This window comes from Pteropus vampyrus, unplaced genomic scaffold, assembly GCF_000151845.1.
Source record: "Pteropus vampyrus isolate Shadow unplaced genomic scaffold, Pvam_2.0 Scaffold243, whole genome shotgun sequence".
Lineage (NCBI taxonomy): Eukaryota > Metazoa > Chordata > Mammalia > Chiroptera > Pteropodidae > Pteropus > Pteropus vampyrus.
This window is the reverse complement of record NW_011889024.1, coordinates 761,471-788,129: the sequence shown is the minus strand read 5'-3', so window position 1 is coordinate 788,129 and position 26,659 is coordinate 761,471. Positions and strand designations below refer to the sequence as shown.

The 26,659-nt window shown below is 36.3% G+C and overlaps 1 protein-coding gene, 1 non-coding gene and 1 pseudogene across 3 annotated transcripts in view; 2 read left to right on the top strand and 1 right to left on the bottom strand.

The window, feature by feature from the left end:
- The window catches only part of NAA15 (N(alpha)-acetyltransferase 15, NatA auxiliary subunit), a 59,475-nt gene extending 38,735 nt beyond the window's left edge, over positions 1–20,740 (bottom strand). The window contains exon 1 of one of the 2 annotated variants that reach the window (XM_011374294.2): positions 20,372–20,740. In XM_011374294.2, coding sequence (XP_011372596.1) covers positions 20,372–20,425 — 54 coding nt within the window. In that variant the 5' untranslated portion in view covers positions 20,426–20,740. The remainder of the gene's footprint in view (positions 1–20,371) is intronic. The other variant, XM_011374295.2, reaches the window with a different exon arrangement.
- On the top strand, positions 7,489–7,607 carry LOC111729029 (annotated as a pseudogene).
- On the top strand, positions 7,641–7,714 carry TRNAE-UUC. The gene has a single exon. It is a non-coding gene; the product is annotated as a tRNA-Glu (tRNA).
- Positions 20,741–26,659: the final 5,919 nt, after the last annotated feature.

Here is a 26,659-nt window from a genome sequence, read left to right as displayed (position 1 = left end):
CAGGTGCTGTAGGCATAAAAAATAAAAAACAAGAGACTGTAAGCTGACAAGTTCCTTGCAATCTGTGAGGTCAACTAAGGGTTGCCTCGCCTAAAATAATAAATAAAAATTAAAATTAAAATTAAAATTAAAAAGTTCCAGAGAAATAAAACCAGACACATAAGAGGGATCTAGAATCAGAATGGTACTGAACTTTTATTATCTAAAATAACAATAGAATATTGCAGAAAGCCAGAAAACAATTATCCACAGCCTTCAAAGTTCAGAGTAAAATTAAGTTTCAACCTAGAATTCTACACCCAGCTACATTATCAATCAAGTACGTGAGTAAAGTGACATTTTAAGCCCTCTCAGAAAGCTAAAATTTTATTTCCATGCACTCTTCCTTAGGAAGCTATAAAAAACAATCAAAACAAATTTTTTAAAAAGACAACATGGAACTTAATAAATAATTTAATGCAGGAAAAAAAAACAAAAAACTAGAGAACGATCACTACGAAATGAAACAGAAAGCCAAAGGCCACCGGAGAATAGGTTTCCAGCAAGGGCAAAAATGGAACTGATGTACTTCATAATATGGAAAATATTATTTATAAACGTATGGCAGAAATATAGGAACATCTGGGGGAAAAGCAACAGGTCTACAGAAAACCAGGCAATTGAATAAATGAGACGGGTATTAACTCCAGGAGAAATAAAGGATTATATAAGAAAGGAAGTGTGGTCTTAGTGTAATATTTGGTTTAACAGTGAGCAACACATACATAATTATAAAAATGTAAAATAGTACTGATTTACCGAAACACTGTGATATAACTATAATGAGGTAATGAAGAAAAGGGAAGCAGGCAAACATGTAAATGATGAGGTTCTAAGTCCTCATTTTCCATAACCAGAAGTCAATGAATGTCTAAATTATCAAGCCATGTATCAAGAAATAGTTATATATTATTAAACAACAAGAAAACAAATTCCAGAGAAAATGGCTAGTAGGACTGAGGGTGCTTAATTCCACAGTGGAAAGGCACTGGGTGGGGAAGGGGGATAATGACTTTTTTCATCATAAACTTTTTAATGCTATCTGACTTCTAGATATCAATGTGCGCTTTCATAGTACAATGATTTTTAAAGCACTGTGTTTATTACAAACAAAAAAAACCCCTGCATCTATGTCAAAATCCACTATCGTGAACTTAAACAAATTTTACTCACAATTTTCAAAATAATATATTCAAAATCTGCGAGGGATAGTTAATGCAAATGATGACAAAATGATAGTAAAAAATATGTAGAAACAAAACAATGAAAACATAAATTTTTATTTTGTTTAACATCAAGAAATCAATTGCTTAAACTCAATGCTACAGCCAATTACAGAAATATTCTATATCAAATATGTATTCACTATCTTTTGTTTACTGTTTCACATCTCAAACCAAAAATATACAAAACCCAACTGATTTTTCCCTAGAATCTATTCTTCACCAAGTCTTCACCATCTCAGTAAATGCCCTTCCCTCAACTAATCCAACCAGATGATGCAAAAGACCTGATTATCCTCTGTGCTTTCCTTCCTTCATATTTCCATCCTGTAGTATGTCCCATGAGTCCCGGTTTCTCTGCAATAGTTTAACTCTCTGCCCCTCCCACCACAATCAACTATGCACTCAGCAGGCTGAATGACATAGGGGATAAGAGGGAGAGGACAGCAGAAGCAGTAGCTTGGGAGCTACCTTTAACCATTTGTAACCAAAAAAACATAAGGCTAAGCAACTAAATTTAGTGTTCCTATTTATTTAGCACAAAAACTAAAAATAGTGTTTTCCTTATATAACAGTGAAAGTATTAAAGGAAGCTATGATGTATGGATTACACTAATTAAGAGGAGGAACACTCGATTTGTCACTGTTTTCCCGGAACTACATACATACAAAGAACGATTTAAGTACACTGTTTTTAAAACCCTCAATTAGCTTTCTGAAAATTTATTTCTGTAAAAATGTAGTAAGAGAACTTCCACTTTTATCTATGGTGGAGTGAGGCTAAACTTGCCCTTCTATCATAAAAAATGAAACTGGAAAAAATATATGAAATAACTTGTCAAACATGGGACAACGGACAGCACAGGACTGTGAACCAAGAAAGGGAGAAAAAAATCATGATGAGCTTAGAAATGCCACTGTTTTATATAGCTCGCAGCACAGGGAGAAGAATCCGAAGCAAAGCACAACAGTCCACAGAGCAGAAGAGACAAAGATTGAAGTTCAACGACGCCAACCAGATGATGAAGCAAACAAAGATGAAACTATTCAAAGAAAGAGATCTAACAATCTGCTTGGGATCCCATGCATCTGCTGATGCAAACTGTTGAGTACTGAATCTTGCACATGTAGGGCGAAACTTCATCAGGTCAAACAAAGCAGTAAGTTCAATAATTCTCAGGGATCAGAGGGCATCAAGAGTTCCAAGTAGTCAGAATGGAGTCTTCCATAAATAGCTGCAGAATTCAGTAAATACTGTGGAATGGTCTACTCAGTAGTAGACAAAAACTAGCCCTAGTGTAAGTACTTTAGATCCACCCTAACAAAGCCATAGACTGATGTACAAATACCTTCACTGCCTGCTATCACAAAGTCCAACATTGTTTAAAGACACTGAAATCCAGTAAGAACACTGTGAAATTCATAATGCCCAAATTCCAATAAAAAATTACTAGATAAGCTAAGAAGCAGGAAAACATGACCCATAACTAGGAGAAATGAGAGAAATGATGAAATTATGAGATAAGGATAACAAAATATCTACTATAAATATGCTCAAGAATTTAAAAATATAAACATGGAGAGAAACAAAACATATAAAAAGGAACCAAAAGCACTTCTAAAGATGAAAAATATAATACCTACAAGGAAAACTTATCTGGTAAGATTAAAGCAATTATGACACTGCAGAAGAAAAGATCACTGAAATGGAAGACATAGCAACAGAAAAAACCCAAATTGAAGCATAGAGAGAAAAAAATAAGATAGAAAAAATAAATTAGCAGTCACAATGACTCTACATTACAACAAAAAAATTCTAAAAGCAAAATAGATCTAAACGTGAGAGGTAAATAATAAAGCTTCTAGAAGAAAATATTTTTACATATCTTCATATATGGTGAATAGACAGGATCCCTTAAACAGGAAATTTTAAATATTCGAGATAGGGCTAAAAAAGGCAAGAGAAGATATATGCAATAAATATCTGAAAAAGATCTTATATCAAGAATATATAAAGAAGTCCTTAAGTCAATAACAGTTGAGACAGATAAACCACATCCAAAAGAGGTTATACTTAAGGACAAAAAACACATAAAAGGTGACTGCCATACCATTAAATTTAATTAAAATAAATTAGACAATATCTGAAAAAGTTGTAAAGCTTGAACTCTCATACAATGCTAATAGGAGAGAAAATTAATTAACCAATTGGTTCAGTTGTTTGGCAGAAGAATTTTATGTATAAAATTTATACCTCAATAAAAAAAGATCTTTTAAAAATACTGTCCGGCAGTACCTAATAAAAATAACTATATACATACACCAACCCTGCAATTTCAACTTTAGGTATAAACACAACAAAAAAATAGACATATATTCACCAAAAGATAGAAAAAAATGTGATTTATTAATAGCTGTGATTACAAAAAATACATGAAAGTGACAAAAATTAATGACATACCTGAACTAATAGCAGTAAGTCATCAAAAACTTACTTTTAATTTACTTGTATTAAAAAAATGCTTTTACACCTACAGCTGAAATTTACCAAAGCCAATACAGTAAATGCAATATCAAAAAAGTCTTGATCTTCTCTATAAAGTATATAAATCCAAAAGGTATCATCATTGTGTCCTAATTTTAACATTACATTCCTAGGTAATTTTTACATACCAGAAACAGAACTTTACTCTAAGGAAGTAGTCAAGTGGTAAAAAGAGCTGCCTTTGGAATCAAATAGTTCTGGTTTCAAACGCTAACTTCAGATAATAAAACTAGCTATATAATCTGAAGTACTTTGCTTAGTATCAAAAAGAATCCTTAAATTAATGAGATAAATCATCATAAAAAGACATGTAAACCACTTAGTAATGTAGCTAATATTTCCTGAGTGACTACTGTGTGCCAGGCACTGTGCTAAGTGCTTAACAGGGAAAATTCATTTAAATATCTTTTTTTCCCACTGGCTATGTATTTTTATTATCATAAATATTTTGTTGTTGTTATTGGCTCATTTGATCCGAACAATGGAATGAAGTAGGTACTCATTTTTATTCCCATTTCAGGTGAAATAACTGAAGTCCAGGAAATCACTATATAATTTCCAAGGTCAAACAGCTATTAAGAGATAGGAAGAAAAAAAAATGTGAACCGAGACAACTGGGATTCAGAGCCATTCCACTTAACCATTATAACTACCTCTCTACCACAATCTATTAGCCTAAAACAGTAAAAACAGAAAAAGGTGGGTTTTTTAAAAATAAAACCACTAACACAAACATTGTAGAAATGCAGTCATCGCAGAAAGGAGAGTAAGAGAAAAAAAAAAAGAAAAATATTTAAACACATTCTCTTGTATAAGAGTACCTGTTATTAACATTCTGGTTTTTTTAACAAGAAAGTTTTAATCCAAAAATTACAGAACAGTCTACTATCCCACAATATAAAGTAAACTTATATAATTCATAACTAGCATATAAAAATCATAGGTACTGATATTCTTACTTGACATGCACGATATGACTTTATTTTGAATAGCTGGACTTAAAATACTCAGGATTCCAGTTGTTTTTTTCTTGGTCTTACTGAAAACATATTATTTACAGCACCACATTTTTCAAAGGGATTTCACACTAACATGTCATTTACTCTTCATGATACTCCTATAAACTAAGCACAAAAGGTTCAATCTTTATTTACAGCTAAGATTTAAAAAAACAATTTGCCAGACTATATACCTAGTTAGTAGCAAAATTTAGTTTACAGTCTAGGCTCTCTGAGTCCCAGCTGAAAGCTCTTTCTACCACATACAGACATTTTATTAAATTTTATGAACATAAGTATTATTAAAACCAAGAGTTTAAATCTTCTAACAGATTTTCTAATCAACAAATACAACTGTTATCTTACCTTTTGTCTTTTTTGCTTACCCAGTAATATAATCAAGTGGGTAATAAAAATGTCAAAAATAAGCTGAGAAAAATGAACATACACACACCTGGATAACTCCACTAAATAACTGAATTTATCAAATGAAGATTAAAAACCAAAATCCACTTTCTTGGAATGAGATAATACTATAGCACTTAGCTTTTTATTTTATCACACTTCAGAACAGTAATTAAGCTTTAGTTCCTAATGAATATTCTGCCAATTAATGAAATCTGGCGGTCTTCCATATTGAAATTTACTCAATGTCATTAACTCAATTATCTCCTGTCAATGTGACCTACAGAAATAATTCAGAATGGTACACCTCTCCAAACTGCTAAGAATTCATTCTCCCCCATCAAGAATCAGTATGTGTTTAAAGAAATGGATGTCAATCTCTTTTTTTCTTCCTAAAAGCACTACTTCTATAACAAGTCACTCATTACAAACGAGACTAGTATTATACTCATGGTTTAATGGAAAAAATAACAAATATTCAACTTAGTTTATCCCATAAATTTTCCTCAAAAATTCTGCTCTTGTCCAAGGACAAACTCTAGTAGTGAACAAGGTTAACAAGAAAAACAGGAAATAGAGTATATCTTCTTTCATTCAACAGTTTCTTTCACCAAACATATAAGGCCAGATCTATATATAATTCAGCTTTAACACAGTTTTTGTCTAATTAAAATGAAATCTTATAAAAGCATTCTTAAAATATAATAGAAAAGATAATCATAAGGAGTGCTTTTTTGAACCATTCAAAAGGTATAGATGTACAAATAGGTTTATTTGCGTGTTTTTTTTTTTAATCTCATGTAACTACTCTCATGAAAGTTCATTCTATAGAACTATATGAAAAGGGTATCATGACAAGATTTTTAATGCTGTCTTAACCAAACCCATAGGCTTCAAAGTAAGTTTTTTGGGAACCAATTTAGAGAAAGAGAGATATAAAATACTACAAATAGTAGACTTTGAGCAAAGGTTTCGTATTCAATTCATGTCAAACAAGTTTTGTAAAATGACATGGTGGACAGACATATTAAGTTTTCTAGACCAGAATCATCCAGTTAAATAAAAATATAAGTCTACAATTTCATCTCTGAAACTCTAGTATTTGGGGGGAGTTCTTGAAATTTCAGGATTGTGAATAAGGGTTTCCCTTGGAACAGAATGCCACAATGCTCTATTTGTCCTCTTGCCTATAACGTGCGCATACGGTAATTCAAAATTAAACATAACAGTTTCAAAAATACTAGAACACAGTAGACTATTACCTTTTATTAGCAGTTAAATTTTATAATATTAACACAGCGCTATAGAAACAGTAAAGCAAAACAGGATATAATTACAAGAGAACTGTTCTAACAGATTAAAAAAAAAATCCTATGTGCTAAACAGTGGCACTATACAGTCTGAGACTTCTGCTTCCAAATGCATAGGGATAACTGACAGAAGATCATGCTTCTGCCAAGCAATAAAGCTCTTAAGTATGAAATAACTATTTTCAACTGTTAGATGAGATCTGACATAGGACTGTGATCTCAGAAGGGAAACACGGTAAATCTCAAGAAAACCCTTTTTCCTGCCTAGAGGCATTTTCCAGACTACAGAATCCAGAGGGGGAACCCAAATATAATATGGCAATCTCGCTGATCTAAGCAAGTATCTGAGTTAGAAACTGCTGGAATTTATGGGGCAGGGTACCAGAGAGAACTATACAGAGATGAAGCTTCACAAATCTGTACAGGAATCTTTGGTCAAGTATTAAGCTGAGCGGGTACACTGCAAGATTATACTGAACCTGGGCAAGAACTACCAAGTAGCATGAATGAACAACTATTAGTGCTCATACATGACTGGGGGACATTTGAGTTCCTAACATTCAGTTAAAGACTTCATTAAACACTCCAGGATTTAGCAGAGACCCAGAAATGTCACACTTTAGGAATAAGGCTAATCTAGACCCATGTTTATTAAAGCTTAAAAACAAGCCCTGAAAAGAACAAGCTTAGGCATAAGCAAATTAACCACCAAAACAAAACTCTATTAAGACTATAGGACAGATATTCAATATACTACTGTCTATAATAGCCAATATTATTAAAAAAAACAAAAATTACTAAAAATGGGAGGAAACAGAAAATTTTAACCCATGACCTATAGAAAAAAATCAATCAACAGAGACAGACTCAGAAATAATGATGGAAGTAACAAAGACTTTAAAAGAGTTACTATTATGTAATATTAAAGGACTGAAAGGAAAACATGAACACGATGAGAAAACAAATAGGACTATGGCCATGCCACCCAGAACATGCCCGATCTCGTCTGATCTCGGAAGTTAAGCAAGGTCAGGCCTGATTAGTACTTGGATGGGAGATCACCTAGTAATACCAGGTGCTGTAGGCATTTTTTAAAAAATTAAATTAAAAAAATAGGGGTGGCTCCATAGTGTAGTGGTTAGCACATCTGCTTTTCACGCAGTAGGTCCTGGGTTCACGCCCCAGGTGGAGCCACAGACCATACCCCAGGTGTACCAGGCCCCGGGTCTGCGACCAGAGCATGTGGGAGGAGATGCCCCGCCTTCAGAGATCCAGTTCTTAAGAAGAAATGGCAACATCCATAGGTTGGAGGTGGGGGAGTGGGGGGTGGTGGGCGGGAATTAAAGAGGAGAAAAATATTAAAAATAAAAAAATAATAAAGTGGCTGTGTTTTTTTTTAAAAAAGGAAATCTCAATAAAATGAAAATTATTTTAAAAAATGTAAATTGTAGAATGGAAAAATATAACACCAAAAATGAAGTTAACAACATAGGTTTTAAATATTAGATACTGCAGTGAATTTGAAGTCAGTGCAGCGAACATAAAACCATTGCAGAGAACTTAATGTGGCTGCAGTGAAACTGAAAAACATAATAGAAACGACCAAAATGGAAACTGAAATGACGGCGGGGGGAACACAAAATTCAATGACCTGTGGAACAACATCGAGTAGTCTGATGGTCTAACACATATGTAAAAGGAATACCAAAAGGAGGGGACAAAATACTGAAGTGGGAAAAATATAAAAATTGCAAATGTGATGAAAACTCTTAAACCCACAGATTCAAGAATCTCAACAACTCTCAGCAGGATAAACTAAAAAGATTGGGGGTAGGGGGTTAGAGAGAAGAAAAAAGAAAACCAGAGGCATATCACAATCTAATTGCTGAAAAGTAATGGCAAAAGAGGACTATGAAGGTAGAAAAAAAGCCTCTATTATAAAAAGGTCTCCAATTATCATCTTAGCTTCTACCTTAAGAAATGAGAAAAATAAGAGCAAATTAAACTCAAAGTAAGCAGAAGGAAATTAAAAGGTAAAAACAATCAATAAAAAAAATAGAGGAAGTCAGTGAAACTGAAAGCTGGTTCTTTGAGAATATCAGTAAAACTGATAAACCTCTAGCTAGACATGGGCATAATCACGAAAGTGCACAGAAGAATGAAAAAACTAGAGCCCCAGCTTTCTAGCCAGAGGATGAAAAGAGGAGCCTCAGGGAAACGGAAAGTATCAGGATGATCACAGAGAAGGAGGAACTGGGGAAAGCAATCCCATAAAGTTGTTTATGAACTCCAGGGTTCACCCACAAACTGCATATACATGGATATAACCCTATTCACAGAAGCAAAGACCTCGAAAACTAAACAATAGATATACTGTCCAGGCTCCAGACTAGCTATTTACTGGGTGACACATAAGCAGGACAGACCCAAATAGGACTGCAAAGATTTTGAAAACTGAACTGATATTAGAACCACAGCCCACAGACAGAGTTGGGACTTACAGCTTGAATCTAACCAGATTTGCTAAAACAAAATTAACATTCTCTACAGGAATTAAACAATCCCCAGAGTCTGATAAACTAACATTCAAAATGTCCAGGATAAAATCCAAAATTATGTGGCATGTAAAGAAACAGGAAAATCTCAACTTGCATGGGAAAAGACAATCAACAGACACCAATGTAGAGATGAGAAATATTTAAGACTTTAGCTATTGCAAAAATGCTAGAGGAAGCAATTAGTGAACACTTGCAACACTTTTTTTTGTGGGGGGACTCCCTACATGGGTTCAATACCAGAATGGACATTAACAAGAAAGAATCAGTATGCAGGAAAGTCGATCAATAAAATTAATCCAATTTGAACAAGAAAGAGAAAAAAATTTTCTAAAATAGAGCCTTAAGCACTTGTGTAGTTAAGAAACAGAACTTTTGTCATAATACTCAAAAGCATTCCAATGATCTTCCTAGAAAAATCTCTAATTTTACTAATAAGAATATGAAGGTTAAATGTCCAAAACGATTGACTGCTTAATTAACAGAAACTGGACAAGTTGTGAAAAGCCCAAATAAAGTAGGGTGATCTACTGAAGACAGAATGAATATTCATTATCCTTTTCCAAATCCTTGTTACAGAAAAAAAATAGTTACCTAGAAGCAGGAAATAAAGAAACTAGGCTATTTACATCAACAGAAGATAGTGACGCAAAAAATTTAAATACATATGGTTTAGATTTGGCATTAAGAATACATGATTTTCATTAGTATTAAATATACCTTTCCATCGTTTTCCTTTAGCTAATGCAAAAGAATATTTCATTCTTTGAAACTGATTAAAAGGAATGTAGCCTCAAATCAAGCTAAATGATAAAAGCCAAACTTAGCTTTAAAAGTCAGCCATGTTAAAATGATGCCTGGAATTTCTTCAAAATAATCCAGGGGGGTAAGCATCACAGATGAAAAAGAATGAAATAAAAACCGATAACTGTCAAACTCAGAATACATTATTCTTATTTTCATGTTTGAAATTTTTCATAATTAAAAAATTAAAGAGAAAATGAATCTTTGGTATGCCAAAATCAAATCCAGAAGCATTTAACTTCCTAATGCCTGGCTGGCACTTAGGAGTGCCAGTGAAATTAGAACTATATACTTCAGTATTTCTACCTCTACAGAAGTAGTATGGATAAAGGGTACATACAGCCTTAACAGTCAGAGAGTCTAGAGCTGTAGCTATTCAATATTTTAATTAATCTTACATGAAAATTCTTCAGTAAAGCTCCTCAGTCACACTACCCACATCTCTGGTGTTCAAAAGCCACATGTGACTAGTGACTAACATACTAGAAACTCAGATGTAGAACACTTCCATCAGTACAAAAAATTTTACTGGACAACACTAGTCTAGGGTTCATCTTAGCAACCTCTAAATAGCTTTGTATTACTGACCTAACTAAATTTATGAGAGCCTCAATTGTGTCACCTGCAAAATGTGAACATTAACAACCCTGAAGGGTTTAGGTGAGAATTAAATGCAAATGTATATAAAGAACCTCGGTAAACACTCAATAAGAATGTTTAAATAAAGCACTACAATATCAGTTATAGTTTAAAATATTTAAACCCAACCCGGCTTGACTGATTACAAAGAAATCGGAAAGCAGGAACTAAAATACACCATCAAGGGGAACAAGGGGTCTTTCTGAGATGACGAAAATGTTCTATATCTTGAAAGGGCCACAGTTGCACAGGTATATGCATTTGTTAAAACAGTACACTTGAGGCGATCAATTCAACAGTACATTCAAGACCTGTGCATTTTACTGTAGGTAAATTATACTTTAACTTTTTAAATGTTTTTTGAAAAGAAAACATAAAATCTCCGAAAAACCACCTTTATCCTCTCTCTTAAAATTCTTTTAGTTAGAGCTTCCATTTGCAGACAATATGTTGTCCTTTTCATACCATACAATTTCTGGCAAACTACTACATCCATGAATACAAATCTCAAGGGTGGTTTTTCTCCTTCTAGTTTTATACTATTTTTAAAAATAAGCCTATCTTACTTCTTACTTCTATAATAAAAGACAAAGTAAGATCCATTGAGATGAGACTTAACGAAGCGAGACTTATTTTACAGAATCTCTTAATCAGAAGAGATCTTAAACATCACTTGGTGCAAGTGGTCACACAGCTCATGTAAGGGTCTTCCGGTTCATTCTTTACTGAAATGTTTTTAGAGATACTAAGCCAAATTATATCTCCCTCAAACTTCTGTGTACTGATTCTAGCTCTATAAAAGTTGTTTTTTTCTTATTCAAGCAAAACATATTTGTTCTTTTAGCTGTTCCTTATATTAAAGTTTTAAGTCCTTTGACATTCAGGGCCACCCTCTGAGGTTGAAACAATATGGTCCCACACTTTTACATATTTCTAAAACTAGTAAAATTTTTTTAAAAACTGAGTAATTTAAATGGGGTTGCTAAATTTTTATTTTTCTAAGCAAACCATTTTTTAAAGATCTGTTATTACTATTTCAAAAAACAAAAAGCATTTCAATATTTTTAAAATAAGCACACAGTCTCAGTAAGACAAGAAAGGTCTGTGGGAACTTTACACAACAGAAAGGCAGTATTTTCAAGAAACTGAAAAAGTCAGAGATTTTATATCCAGCCAAACTGTCCTCCAAATATCAAGAGTATAGGAAAACTGTTATAACACGTAAGAACTTAAGAGATTTTCACAAGCACTACTGAGGAATCTCTTCTAGACAGTAAGTTTCATCCCACCAAGAGATGACTGGGACAACTTCAGCAAATGGTCTGTTGGTAAATATTAACTACATTTAATTACAGAACTAAATCTTAGACAGGTACTGATAAGGGTGGAAGAATACTACTTGAAACGACATGCTCTCAACAAAGTAAAAATAACTTTTAAAAGTCAGAGGAGGAGAAGAAAAGGAAGTAAAGTAGAATAAGCTAATTAATTGCCTCACACATAGGAAAATGAGACTCAATGGATTTAAAGCTGACATATGAAATAGAAGCCTAAGTTTAAAAAAAAGGACTAAGAATGTTTAAAGGTATAAATATAAAGGTAATTAACTAAAACAAAAATATGAACCTTTCAAAATACCAAAAATATACAAAAACAAAATAAAAATATCAAACATAAGACACATGGTAAGGGTAACAAAACAAAGATGGGATCGATGCAACAAAAAGGCTTGTTCTTAATAGACTACAACTACAATAGAGCAAGTACACATTTTACTATTTGCCAGGCACTTTCATACATATCTCACCACCTGACCAGTGAACCAGGTCAGAAAAGTATTTTCTCTTTTTACTCAGGTTTACAAACTGAGTCTTAAAAAGGATAAAGGAAAGCAGAGCCAGGTTTCAAACCCAGAATCTTTCTATTCTTTCCACATCAGGAGTTGCAGCTGAGCATCAAAACTGTCTCCCCACAAAAATCTTTCGAATGAATTTGCCTGAAACTTTTGAGTCTCCGCAGTGGCAGTGGCAACTAAGATGGCAAAGACTGTGATACTATCTCAGGTATTAGATGCAAGAAGTTCTGGCTTAGTAATTAGTCACACTTCAGAGTGAAAGAGGCACTACCCAAATCCAGGATGTGTGACCTCTGTATCACTAAGTAAGATAACGTACAGTGGGTCTGCTACAATGCTTATTTTAAAAACACACATTTGCTCCAGTACCACTGACTTATTAGGGAATATTTTGAGCATGCTAAATTTCAAATTTCATGTCTGCTTCTGTAGGAGCTGAAAGGAGCCGCACAGGCGTGCACAGTAGACACACACTTCGAACATCTCCCAGCTAACTCAGCTCACTTTGTGTGGTATAAGTCACACCCATCCACATTTGGCATTACAACTTTCCCTCAGATTTCAGATAACTTTCTGTCACTTTACATAATTTACAACCTGCAATTCTTCTGACATCCAGTTCCATAAGCAAACTTCAGGTCTTTTCTAAGGTAAAGTGGCATATTTACATTGTACTATTTCTGTATTATTAAACACCATATGTAAAACCGTGTTATCATTTTTATTAGGTTCTTAGCTTTGTTTCTAATGTCGCTAAGGAAGTTTTTGAGTGTTGTGCTCAACCCCATCTTCCCACAAGCTGAGTGGTTTTTATTACAAGATTTTGCATAGTGCATTAACTTTTAGGAACCCAGATGTCCTGATACAGCACAACTGACGAACTCTAAATAAACAATTAGAAATATACTTTTAACAATGTAGTAAGTTCCCAGACCAAAAAAAAAAAAAAACAACAACAGCTAAAGGAGTTCAGTATTATAAAATCAGTATTACAAGAAATGTTAAAGGGACTTCTTCAAGAAAGGAAAAAAAAAAAGGTCAAAAATATGAATAATAAAATAGCAATAACTACATATCTATCAGCAATTACTTTAAGTGTAAATGGATTAAATGCTCCAATCAAAAGACACAGGGTGGCTGAATGGAAAAGAAAAGAAGATTCTTACATCTGCTGCCAACAACTGACTTCAGATTAAAGACACACAGACTGAAAGGGGTGGAAAAAGATATTTCATGAAAATGGAAACAAACAAAAAATACTAGATAGCAACATTTATACCAAACAAAACAGAGTTTAAAACAAAAGCTATAATAAGACAAAGAAGAACCCAGTAATTCCACTTCTGGGTACCTATCCAAAGAAACCCAAACACTAATTCAAAAAGACATATACATCGATATGTTCCTTACGTCATTATTTACAATAGCCAAAATATGGAAGCAACCTAAATGTCTATCGACGGATGAATGGAATATTACTCAGCCATAAAAGAGAATGAAATCTTGTCATCTGCAACAACATGGATGGACCTAGAAGGTATTACGCTAAGTGAAATAGACAATGACAAATGCCACTTAAATGTGGAATCTAAAAAACAAAATAAATGAACAAACAATACAGAAACAAGCTCATAAATACAGAGAACACTGTGATGGTTGCCAGAGGGGAGGGGAATTGGGGAGTGAATGAAAATGGGAAAGAATTAAGAAGTACAAATTGGTAGTTACAAAATAGTCATGGGGATGTAGAGTACTACCTAGGGAATATAGTCGATAATGCTGTAATAACTCTGTATGGTGTCAGATGGGTACTATAAATTTATTGGGGTGATGTCTTCCGAAGTTAAATAAATGTCTAATTACTATGTTATACACCTGAAACTAATATAATATTGTATATCAACTATAATTGAAAACATTTTTTAATGTAACAAGTATTAACTATATTTTTTATAATTTCCTCAAAAAAATGATGCAAGGTTTGTATCAGCTAATGTGTAAAAAAGTCTAGCATAAAATCTGGCTCAAAATAGGTGTTCAATAAATGCCAGTTTGCTTCATTTCATTTCCCCTTCTTAAAGATTTTGTCTCAGTCCTCAAACACAGATCATCAAAGGTGATCTTGTAATCTCCATGAGATCTCTCTGAAAAATAAAGAGTACAGTATTAATGGAAGCTATTATCATAAGGAGAAAACTTTTTTTTAATTGGAACAACAACCATGTGTGGAAGTAGAAAACAGAGCCCTAAAGGTTTTTCCAAGGTCTGTATTTTTAAAAACAAACTTTCATTTCTCCTTCTATGTACAGATAAAACAACTCTTACAGACAACAGAGGAATGTTTAAATAATTTCCATAAAAAAATCATATGGAATCTTTAAAAATATTACTAGCTTCAAAGTAAGATTACAATTTCCCTAAGTAGATTTTAGAAGAAATTTCAAATTGTCCCAAGTGAACATGGGTTCCTATTTTACCAACCAAAGAAAATCTCAGTGGAATAGAGCGTATCAGGAAACAAAAACATTAACCTCTCATTCATTTCTACACTGCAATTTTTATTTTACTTTGAAATTGCTAAAATAGACTTGTTTTATTAAATTAAAATTTTAAGGAATTATTTTAGTTCCAAATTAAGAAATGAACAATAAAATTCATAGCTTACCCAAGAGGGAAAAACCATATGCAACAAGTTAAACTAGTTTTTTTAAAGTTACGACTTCAATACAAGTTTGTTGGGCATGCATCATAAAACAGTGGAGATATACTAGGGAAATTCCCAAAAGTATACAACCACAGCATAAAACTTCCTCCCCTCCACACCCCATTTATATTAGGAACCATCACTCTTTTAAACCTCTTCACTTGCTCTCCTTGCCACCAGCACTGGAAAATGACATTCTTTTCCAAACTATTTTCACTAAGCATCTGACGTTTTTCTCTCTTCAATATGGCTACTGCCTATGACCAGAGAGCAAAGTTGTATTTAGATATGAATATGCTGATGGTTGGCAAGGCTCACTGATTAGTTAAGTGGCTTGCTCTGACACCGTAGCTTCCAGCATATCTTTCCAAATTCCAAGAATTCAATTTGATTTTTAAATTTTCTGAAAATTACTCACAAAGGAACTCTAAATTACAATTTTTTTCCCTTCTAACATTTCCTATTCTTGTTTCATAATGGTCTATACAGAGGTCCTTACCCCTGACTTTGTGTCAGAATCAGTTGTAGAGCTTTATGAAACTACAGATGACTGAGCCTTACTAATTCAGCAAGCTCCTTACAACAAACATCCTCATTTAATCCAGATGCCATTTTTCCCCCAATGCCAAAACAACCCAAAATCAAATCAAATCATATTTCCTCTTATTATGCTTTTGTGATGGGAGAAAGGCCATGTAAACAAACTAATACTATGATTCATTCATAAATGAAACTTCCAAGGTCTTACCAGGTAATACAGGTTCTGCCTGATACCCAACGATTACCTCATACAGCAACATACTCTACAAGGACAAGGCCCATCTTAACTCTCTTCTCCAAAAATCTTTATACAAGCACAAAATAAAGATCTTTCTCTCTTGCCCTGTAGTCACTGTTAAACACTCATTTATGCAACAAATATTTACTAAATATCTATTATGGCGCATTATTCTAACCAATGGGGGTAAAAGCAATTAACAGAATACAGTCTCTAACTTCATAAAACCTACATTTTAATTTTGCAAGACATGTGATAAATTACTTGTGTATATTTGCCACATAGTGATATGTGATAAGGAAAACAAAAAGGAAGAAATAAGAAGATTGATCATGAGGTCTTCCCTGGGTCAAGGAAGGCCTCTATATAACATTTAGAAGACATCTGAGCAGAATTTTAAAAGACATAAGAGAAGAAATGAGTCATGCAGGTAGCTGGGAGAAAAAATTCTGAAGTCTTTTGCATATGATCCCTTATAGGACCTAGCTTTTTATGTCCAAAAACACTTTTATGAACAAAGAAGATAATTTGAAACAATACTCTGAGACAACTACATTATCAGAAGCAGAAATATTAACAGAAATAAGAATGCACACTAAGCAAAAGAGATCCTTTCAGTTAAGGCCTGTTGGCTTGTAGCTCTTCAGTCCTCCAATCGCACAAGGCACTATGTCTGCCTCTGTGAAACTGTCTTTTAACTGTCCAAAATGGTAACCATTCACATGTAGCTATTTGAATTTGAATTTAAATTAATTAAAACTAAAAATTCAGTTCCTCAATCACACTAGCCATATTTCAACTGTACAATAGCCAAATGTGGCTAATGGCTATAATATTGGACAGAGCAGATACAGAACATTTCCATCATCCCAGAAAGTTGTACTGTGCAGTACAAATGGTAAGCTTCAGTAAATCACAAATGTTATCACCATGCTATGCTAACTTCTCTTACCACTTTTCTAGGAAAGGAAAATTCTGCCTTTTAGACTTTTAACTAACAATATAAATCATAAGGCAAAAGTCCAAAAATAGACTAATGATGAACAATATTTTAAGTACTCCCAACCTAGATCTTTTTCTTACAGTTCACATTAACATATGAAGACAGAAGAGAGAAGCAGCACCAGCAAGTCACAGACCTAGCAACACCTGATTGCAAAGCAAGAGGATACACCCAACTTTCTACCCCACAACCTCATTTTTCCTACTCCTTCACCTACATCTTAAGAAAGAGGAGTAAACTTCTAGTAATGCCCTTCAAACTATTTATGTAAACAAATAGCATCAAAAGCCACAATTTTTTAATGATGTAGTTTCTCAAATTGTTAAAATGGTGTACAAATCACAACAACAACAAAACCCACAAAAACCACTTCAGGCAAACACAAATATCTCTTCTTTAAACTAAACTCCTATATAAGCCATTATGACATTAAATTCATCCCCACCTTTTCTCTGGACAAATTATAGACAAGACACATTTTGCAGACATTTTGACCAACTTATGACTAATTACTGTTTCAGAAAACAGTAATGTGGGAAAAAAGATGGGCCAAATATGCAACAAAATTAAATTTTAGGTAACAACTAGACTAGAACAAGCCAAGCAAATCCACTACAGAAACTGAAATTTTTTGCAAACTAATGTATAAACCGGGTTTCCTTTGAAAAATTAAGGCAAAAACATACTTCATTATTTTGAAATTGAAGTTTCAAATTTAAAAAAAAAAATTCCATTTCCTACAGTTTACTACAAATAAGTATGGTATAACTAACAAAGTACTAGCTTAAAAACTGAATGTTCCTGGAATAATTTAAGTTAACCACCCAAGCAACACTTGACTAGAAGGCATCAGAGTATGCCCAGCTTTTCCTTATGGGAGGGAGGGGAAAGCTGAGAAGCTTACAGTCAAAAGAGCCAACTACTGTAACAACTGAGGAAGCAGAAGCAATTTTGAAAAAATAAATACTAACTATACTTTTGGTTAGTAATATTTTCTTTGTTGTCAATGTAAGAGAACAATAAAAACACATTATTTCATTTAGTAATTTTCACATTTCTTCTACATATATCTATACCTATTCCAATAAGTGTTTTAGCATTTTGACTTTAGCAATGAACTTATATGTTTTGCCTCATTAGTACTACCAAAAAAAGTTGTTTAGGACGTTTAATCAATAATTCTTATTCTATGAACAGTTAAATTGTGGTACATCCATATAACAGAATTCTACTTAACAATAACGAGAAACAGACTTTTGATACACCCAACCTGGATGAATCTCAAGGAAATTATGCTGCATAAAAAAGGCCAATCCTAGAAAGTTGAATACCGTGTAATTCTGTTTAGTAACCAATCTTGAAATGACAAACCTGTAGGGAGAGAGAACGCATTAGTAGTGGTTGCCAAAGTTTGGGATTAGAAAAGGGAGGATGAGAGGAGGGTGTGGTTCTAATAGGACTGTTCTGTATATTGACTGTTGTGGTAGTTACGTAATCTCCACATGTGATAACATTGCATAGAACGAATATACAAATCAGTACACGTAAAATGGAGAAATCTGAATAAGATTCAAATTATCGATGTCATGATAGTGAACTATAGTTTGCAAGGCAATGGCACTGGGAAACCGGGTAATGGGTACAAGGGATCTCAACAGTATTATTTGTTAAAACTCCATGTGACCCTATGGCTATCTCAAAATAGAACGTTTGATATTTTAAAAAGTGCTACCCTAACGATTTGGGAGAATCTGAATATGAACTGGATATCAGACAATATTAGGGAATGATTGTTAATGTGTTATAGGACAATTTCCTTATTCTGAGGAGATGCTCACTGAAGCATTTAGGGATGAAGTATCATATTTGCAACTTACTTTGAACTTTTTAATATATATGGAGAGAAACCAAATCTGGCAAAATGTTAAATATTAAGTCTAGGTAAAGGGTATATGAATGCTCCTGTCCTCTTCTCTCAACTTTCCAGCTTGAATTTTTTTCAAAATAAGGACTTGGGGAAGATTAAAAACAAATTGCTACCCTAAAACTATGTTACAGTAGAACCTACACACCAATCAGTCTTTTAAAAGGTTTCAAAATAAATAAATTTTCTGGTAAAACTATGCTATAGTCCCACCTACACTCCAATTAGTCTTAAAACAAAAAATGGCAATAAGGACTTCAAAGAAACTAAGAGTTAGGACATGGTTTTGGATGCGACTTTCTGATGTTTTTCAACATAAACTAATTACATCTGTAGGACATGTGGATATTTTTAAAAAATCAAAGTCAGTTCAATATGGATTACTCTTTCTTACTTCTAGAAAAACTGGATCCACAAGAGTTGTTCTACTCTTTAAAAAGTGAAATTAATTTAAATTGCAAGAAAAAAGTCTAACACTTTCATACACGCATTCCAAATTTTAAGCCTTAAGTTTGGCAAATACACTTAATTCTGTCACAAAGAAATGTTTGTATGAAAGGGGCAACCCACACACTAAATGCCAAACAAAAATGTGCTACAATGTATTAACTATAGTGCCAAGACTACAAGACATTTTAACAATGTAAACAGTCCCTCCAAACATCAATGCAAACTGCACACATCTGAAATGTAGGGAATAAGTTTGAGCTAGTGTCAAAAGGATCCATCCCAAAAGTTCTTACATTCCCTTTACTCTGCTGCTAAATTTTTCCATAGGTGTTACATTTCAATCTATAAGAAAATCTGTGTCTAGAACGTCTGAACTAAAAGCTCTTAACTTTTCGCTTACTACCAGACCGCCCCCACGCAATGGACCCCACCTCCCAAGGAGGGTGATGGGGTGAGGCTGTTTCCCGCTCACGAACTAAGAAAGAAATGTCCCTTTCCTACTCCAGGAAAAAGAGAAGCCAAAAAGCTGCAGACTCGAATATGCAACTGACTACAAGGAGGTAGCCGTTAAGAAAGCTTCCTTTCTTTTTCTTAACTCCTTTCTCCCTTCCCTCCTCTCAGGTCATTCAGTGACCCCGGGCCGGGCGGGGACAGGTGAATCTGGACAGGAGAGGAAGAGGGAGGGACGGACTGTGGAGAGAGACGCGCTTGGGCAATGAATGAGCTGTGCCGCATCCGCACCACCTGTTCCTTCCAAGGGTGCCACCCCGGCCCGCCGGCAGGGTTCCCGCACTGCCCGGGCCGCGGCTCCTACCCGTGCTGCCCGCCTCCCTGCCAAGGGCCCGGCATCTCCTCCCTTAGCTCGAGGATAAAAACCCGCAGTCAAGAAGCGAGGCGAACAGGGCCTAGTCCGGAACCGCGGCCTCTGAAGCGTGGGGACGGGAGGAGGAAACCTGTGGTCCCCGGCGCACAGGCCGGAGTGGGAACCACAGGGAGGGGACCAGAGAGTTCATTCGGCCTGACTAGGAGTACGAAGGCGGGGTCCCGGCTGGGGGTGGCTCGCTGCCCGTCGGGCCGAGGTGACAGGCCCGTGTGCCGGCTGAATCCCTGCCACTGCCTGCCCAGAGCCTCACACTTACCAATATCCGCTTGAAGAGCGCGTTCTCCTTGGGCGGGAGGCTCACGGCCGGCATCGTTCCGGCTCCTCCCGCTGCTCCCGCCACCACCCGGCTCGGTCAGTCTGTTTGTCCCACCGCCGCCGCCGCCGCCGCCGTTCCCTGGCTGCTTCAGCCTTGATTGCCGATCCACCGCCGCCACCAGGCTTCGGGTGTCACCGCGTCGCCCAGCCCCGACACCCCCTTCCCCTCGTTGTCTTTTTTCCTTTCTCACTTAACGCTGCCGCCGCCTCCCCCCCACCCCCAACGGGTCTCCGTCGGCGGTTCACGTGGTAACTGAACAGACCGACAGAGGCAGCCAAAATGGCGGACGCGGAGGGCTTTCCCACCCGGGTCACACCTCCTAGCGCGCAGGCGCGGTGACCTCCTTGCCCCACCTCCTCCATCCTGGAGCTTGCTGGGAAACTTGGAGGCCGGCCGGCGGGTCAGGGCTGAGAGGGTCGCGGCAGGCCCCGCCCACCCTTTCTGTGCGGAGCGCTTTGCAGGCGAGAGGGGAGAGCGGCTAGCACAGGTTCTGACCCGCTCTGCACTAAAAATAGCCTTTGTGTTCTTTCCTCCTAGATTGGCCTTTCATTCATTGGATCGACTCGCCAGTACTGTGTGATCATTGCTTGAGCCCGAAGTGCTAAACTAAAATGCAGGTGTTCAAGAAGCGCTGCGTTTGATCCTAATTAAGTAGCAGAGGTCGAGGGGGAATTAAGGCTTCACTCCAGTGCGGACGTGTTAACAGATATGGAGAGGAGGGGGCTTAATGAAGTGGAAAAGAGCTAGCCAAGGTATCGGTGATTTAGTTTATTCCTTAAGATGCGCCTGGAAAGGTAGCCAGATCCAAAGTCATTTTGCACTGCCAAAGAATCATCTGAAGGGTAAAGTTTTTTTAATTTCGTTGTTGAAACCATAAAATGCTACCAGGGTTGACTAAGTCACCTTGGAGTAGTAGAGAGTTAAGGATACTGATTCCCCTCGAACTAGCTTGAAGCTAGTGCTTAACATTGGCTCGTTGAACTCGCCATCACGGGAAATCCTCAAATCTTAGGAGCCGAAGAGGACCTGGTAAGGATACTAAGAGCTGCTGCAATAGGCAAGGTCAGACTAGATACTGACTAGGGCCTCTCACATATGTGTCATTTCATTAATAATCGACAGTAAAGCTTAAGTTTTAAACGTGGCATTCCATCGATAATCTGCAATTTTTCACGTTATACGAGCTATTTTTACCCTTGATTATTTTTTCTCTCCAGATCCTGAATTCCATCCATAGCATTCTTTGCATCATTAATCATTAAATAATATGTGCAGTAGCTTTGCTCTTTTAAATTATTTATCCAGATATTTTACCATTTTCAAATGTTCTTCCCTAACCCTCCCTGAAAGGTGAGTGCTAAGTAAGATGTTTCCCAGTGGAAATATCTGGGACTAAAGCTTGGACTTTCCAGCTCCTATCTCAAATGCCTTCTCCTTTTGCCTGAGTCATAAATAAGGTTTTAGGAGTCAAACCCTGGAATACGCTTAATTTCTGTGTGCTCTCTTCAAAAGTTTCATTAATATCTACAGGAAACCATGTTTTAGTTTGGGACTATGGCCATTTTTTTAATCTCAAAAAAATAAAACTAAGAACAAACTTAGAATTCATAAAAACACTTGCTATTTTGTAATAACCTTCGAACGAGAGATCTTTCAACTATCTGAAAGATCTTTCAACTATCTAAAAGGTGGAAAAATCGCTTAACTTCAGGTGATAATTTTAGCTACTAACTTGGGTTTCCAAGTCTCTAGCTTCATATCCAAAAGTCCCTACAGCAATATTATTTGCTATGATTTCCTAAATTTCTCCTGTAAATAATATACTATTTTCTCCTTAAGGGAAGAAAATTTCTGGTCTTTGAAACAAACTAGTTTCCACCGGAAGCTAAGTACCTAAATAGATGAGCCAGCTATATAGTTTGGCAAATGTTATATTCTTTTGGCTGATGACAAATAAATAGCAATCTTTAAGACTCAGTAAAATTTAGTCTGTCAACATTTATCTGAGTCAGATCCTAGTTAAAATGCACCTACAGATAACAGACCACACAGTGACTTATGACCCGAACTCAATAATAAAATATTTACTCTGAAAGCGTACCCCTATGTGACAAATGAAGATCCCATTTATGCTGTGAATGACAGCTATGCAGGAAGTTAACACACCCGAGGCTAGATGACAATGATAATGATAATGATGGTGATGATGATAATGACCATGGTTAGTTCGTTCACTTTGCCCCATGTTATTTGCACCCCTACTGTCATGTCACTGTAACCCATGTATCCCTATTATCCCATATCCCATGTATGCCCTTCAAAAAAAGTAACCAAAAATAAATAATTTATCACAAAATTTAATTTTACAAAAGGGATATGTAGAGTGAAATTTCTCCATCTTCACATATGTAACATGTTCTCTATTAACATTTTTATGTCTTCATTATTAAGTATTTAAAATGTATGGAAATATGACAGAAAAATCTATGTATTTGCCACCCAGATTTAACAAATGTTACCATTTTGTAATTGCTTCTGATTGTGTTTTAAATAATAACTTGCAGCTACATCAGGCACTGCATCTTTCTCCAGATCCTGGATTCGATGTATAATAGTCTCATGCGTCATAAATCAATAAACATATATGCAGTGCTTTTACATTTTATACTGTTTCAATTCTTGATTTTCTTTAACCCTTCTTGGGAGGTGTGAGTTGAGGAAGAAGTTTCCCAGTGGAAAAATCTGGGACTTCGACTCTGTTTTCCTAGTTGCTAACTCAAAACCCCTCTCTCTTTACCTGCTAAAAGAATTTGAATGCTAAAACCTTATTTATGGTTTTAGCATTCAAATTCTGGAGATGCTGAAGTGAATGTCATGTAGCAACTTCTACTAAAATATCATAGCTATTAGCTCCTGGCTGGAATTGCTTCATCGGGATTATTTCAAGATGCAATTTCACCTACAGCTGCCTACTCCAAGTGTAGGATTCCATCATCTCTAATATGCTGAGAGAAATGTGCTTCTACATCATCAGTTTCCCAAAATATACACCAGTAAAAGGATCCAAGGACCAAAAGAAAAAAAAAAAAAAAAACCAGCCTTTTCCAGCAGCCATTCTGAAATTAGTAATTTGCTTACTGGCCCTGTACGATCTGACTAAACATGGCTCCTGTTTCAACTTGTTGGATACTAGCAAAAGCTGTGTCAGGACAAGCTTCCAAGGGATGGTGTAGAAAGGATATACAACTGACGGGTTGCTGAGTGGCCAAGAAGCAAAAGAAGCTGAGAACCAACGACTGACTCAGCATGTTAGTTGAGTGGTTTGCTTATTTGAGCATGAGTCCAGGAGGCTCAAACTATGTTGCAAACTATAAAGTGACTCACAATTTAGCAATCTATTTAACCATCGGTTATATGGAAACATGAACCAGAAAACAATACAATCATTTTACTCTCTGGTTAATAAGATTTTGATTAAAACTTTTTTCAATAACAATGCTAAAGAAAATATAGAAGAAAAAGAGATTTGCCAACATTTATTTTGCTTTTAAAACAAACCTAAATGATATTAAGTTGAAAGAATTCTTTTATTCACAGGGTTGTAAGGCTTTTCTATGATAGTGTAAACAGATTTGGGAACCACAAGAAGTCTTTACAAATATAAAGTATAATATGCCACCTTGGACAAATAGCTTGTCTTCTTAGAGCTTCATCTGTAAATTGAAGAAGATAATCGTGGCGTGTCATGTGGTCATTGTGAAGATAAAATGAATGCATGTAAACTACATGACGCATTAATGCACAGTGCCTGGATCATAGAATCCAATCAACATGCTAGCTATTATTCAACACAACATTCCATTTTAAGTTTCAACATGCTAGCTATTATTCAACACAACATTCCATTTTAAGTTTTCTGGTATATATTGGAAGATTTTAGTAAATCTCTTGATGAGTGTCCCTGGGGAAAGGCTCTGAAATAAATTCAATTCTTAAAGGACAGAGAAGTGGATAAAGTACCCTACCCCACCACACACACACACACACACACCCTTTAATCATTTCCTTCCTAATCCCATTTTAGAGACCGGAGAGACTGAGACCAGAGGAGCTATCATTTCCTGGCTATAACTGCGATTCTCAGAGTTAACACCTCCACGCAGCACGGCTTCGGAGCGGCGACTCCCGCGCCCCCGCCCGCTAGGGGGCGCTCGGCCGGGCGCCGAATCAACGAGAGACTCCCCGGAGGGAGGCGGAGCCCGGCCCGGCAACATGGCGCCGTCCGCGTTGCTGCGCCCCTTCTGCAGGCTGCTGGCCCCCGCCAGGCTCCCGAGCGGCTGTGAGTGTCTCTCCTCGCGCAGGCCGGCCCGACCTCCCAGCCTGCCCCTTCCCAGAGTGAGCCCAGCCCGCGGGGGCAGGGGGAGGCTGCGGCCCGGGCTCATCCTGCAGTGACCTTTGCCGGCCCGTGTTCCGGAGCCCATGCCTGCCCCCACTCCGGCCTCTCGGACTCCCATCACCCGCCATCGACCCTCCTCCAGGTGTCACCTGACCCCTCTTGGTCTCTGCGAATGGACTTTGGGTTCCTCCTCCCTCCGTTTTGCCGGAGGGAAGACCCTCCCGGGAGCGCGGCCTACCCGCCCACTCCCGAGTCTCCCGAGGGTCCGTAAAAGCCTGTAAACCGGGTGTTGGCGGCGTCCTGGGGGGCAGGGGAGACCTGTCTAACTCTGCAAGTGGCCCAGGGCGAGTTACTTGACCTCTCTGAACCTCTGTCTCCTAGGCTGTTTAAGTCGGGGCTTGAAGGGAGAATTAAATGCGATAATACACATGTAAATGTTGGGTTTTTTCAACTAGGCGGTAAGTTATAGATTTACAGACACTCTGTCCCTTTTCAGCTTCAGCGCGGTCAAAGTTCTATGTTCGGGAGCCGCTACATGATAAGCCTGACTGGCTTAAAGTTGGATTGACCTTGGGCACCTCCGTCTTCTTGTGGATCTATGTAAGTCATTACTCCCTTCTTTCGTGCGGCCCCTACACAGTGGGGAGGGGAAACATCGGAGTGAGATTGAATGTTGTGAGCAAAATCTCTCATACAATAGGATATTTATGTAATTGCTAATAACATTTTTCCATGAGGGAAATCCCAAGGACTAAAAAATATTAAGATTTCAGTGGCATCAAGAAAGTATTATGAAGCAGAATTTTCTCTTTCATTGTTACTTAGCATGGTTTTGAAATGAAAGGCAGTTTTACTACATGTTAATTGTCTTTTATTTCTAAATGAGTATGGAGGCTGGTTGGGGTATTATGAGGGCATTTTTCAGATGAACAAGCTTTATAAATTAAATCTCATTAGACTTCCAAAACATAAGATTTTATAAGTGTAAGTATTTATACATTGTTGAAAATTGTGCTTAGTTAAGTGTAGCAGTTTATATGTAAAAACTCATTTAATCTTTTCAATAACACGTGTAGTAGGTACTATTGTTGTTAACTTTTAACAGTTGAAGAAAACACTTGGAGAAAACAGTTTGCTGAACCTGGTTCTCCCCTTGGACTTCAGAGCTAGCTACACTGTAGACCTCCCTACTGATGAATGTTTAAAAAGTTGATTCAAAGTATCTGTGCTACATTAGTATTTAAAACTTTTGTATCTAATGGATTTGGGGCTTCCTCCACTGCCCCACCTCCAACTCTTAGATCACTTATTTTGGATTTTTTTATTAAAGTGGTTCGCGTCTTTCACATGGGATGGAATAAGAGTTGTTGAAAGTCACAATCTAACAACAGTAACTGATACTTTTTTAATGTTTGTTGTAATGAAATTTTATGTATTCTTAAAGTTTTCCTGAAAAGAGTCTTGATTGCTGCTTAGAGCTCTGGTTGAAATTAAATCTTTGCAGTGAATGTCACTGTATATCAACACCATCATTCCATTTGCATATTCTGTCAGATAGTGGTTCTAAGAAAGTAGCTGTCCTGCATGACATCTAATTAATACACATAAAGTTGGGGGGTGGGATTGGTTGGTCATTCACTCACAATTATCACACTTCTAAAGTTAGAAGTATACACACACACCAGGCAGCCTGGATCCTATTTAATAACCTAGTTCTACCCTGTTTTTCTGGTTTAACCCCTCTTTGGTAAGGCATTCTATTCTATTAACTACTCACTGAGTGAAGTAATTTATTTGGCAAAAGTTGAAATTAAACTTTTAAGGCTTGCCTT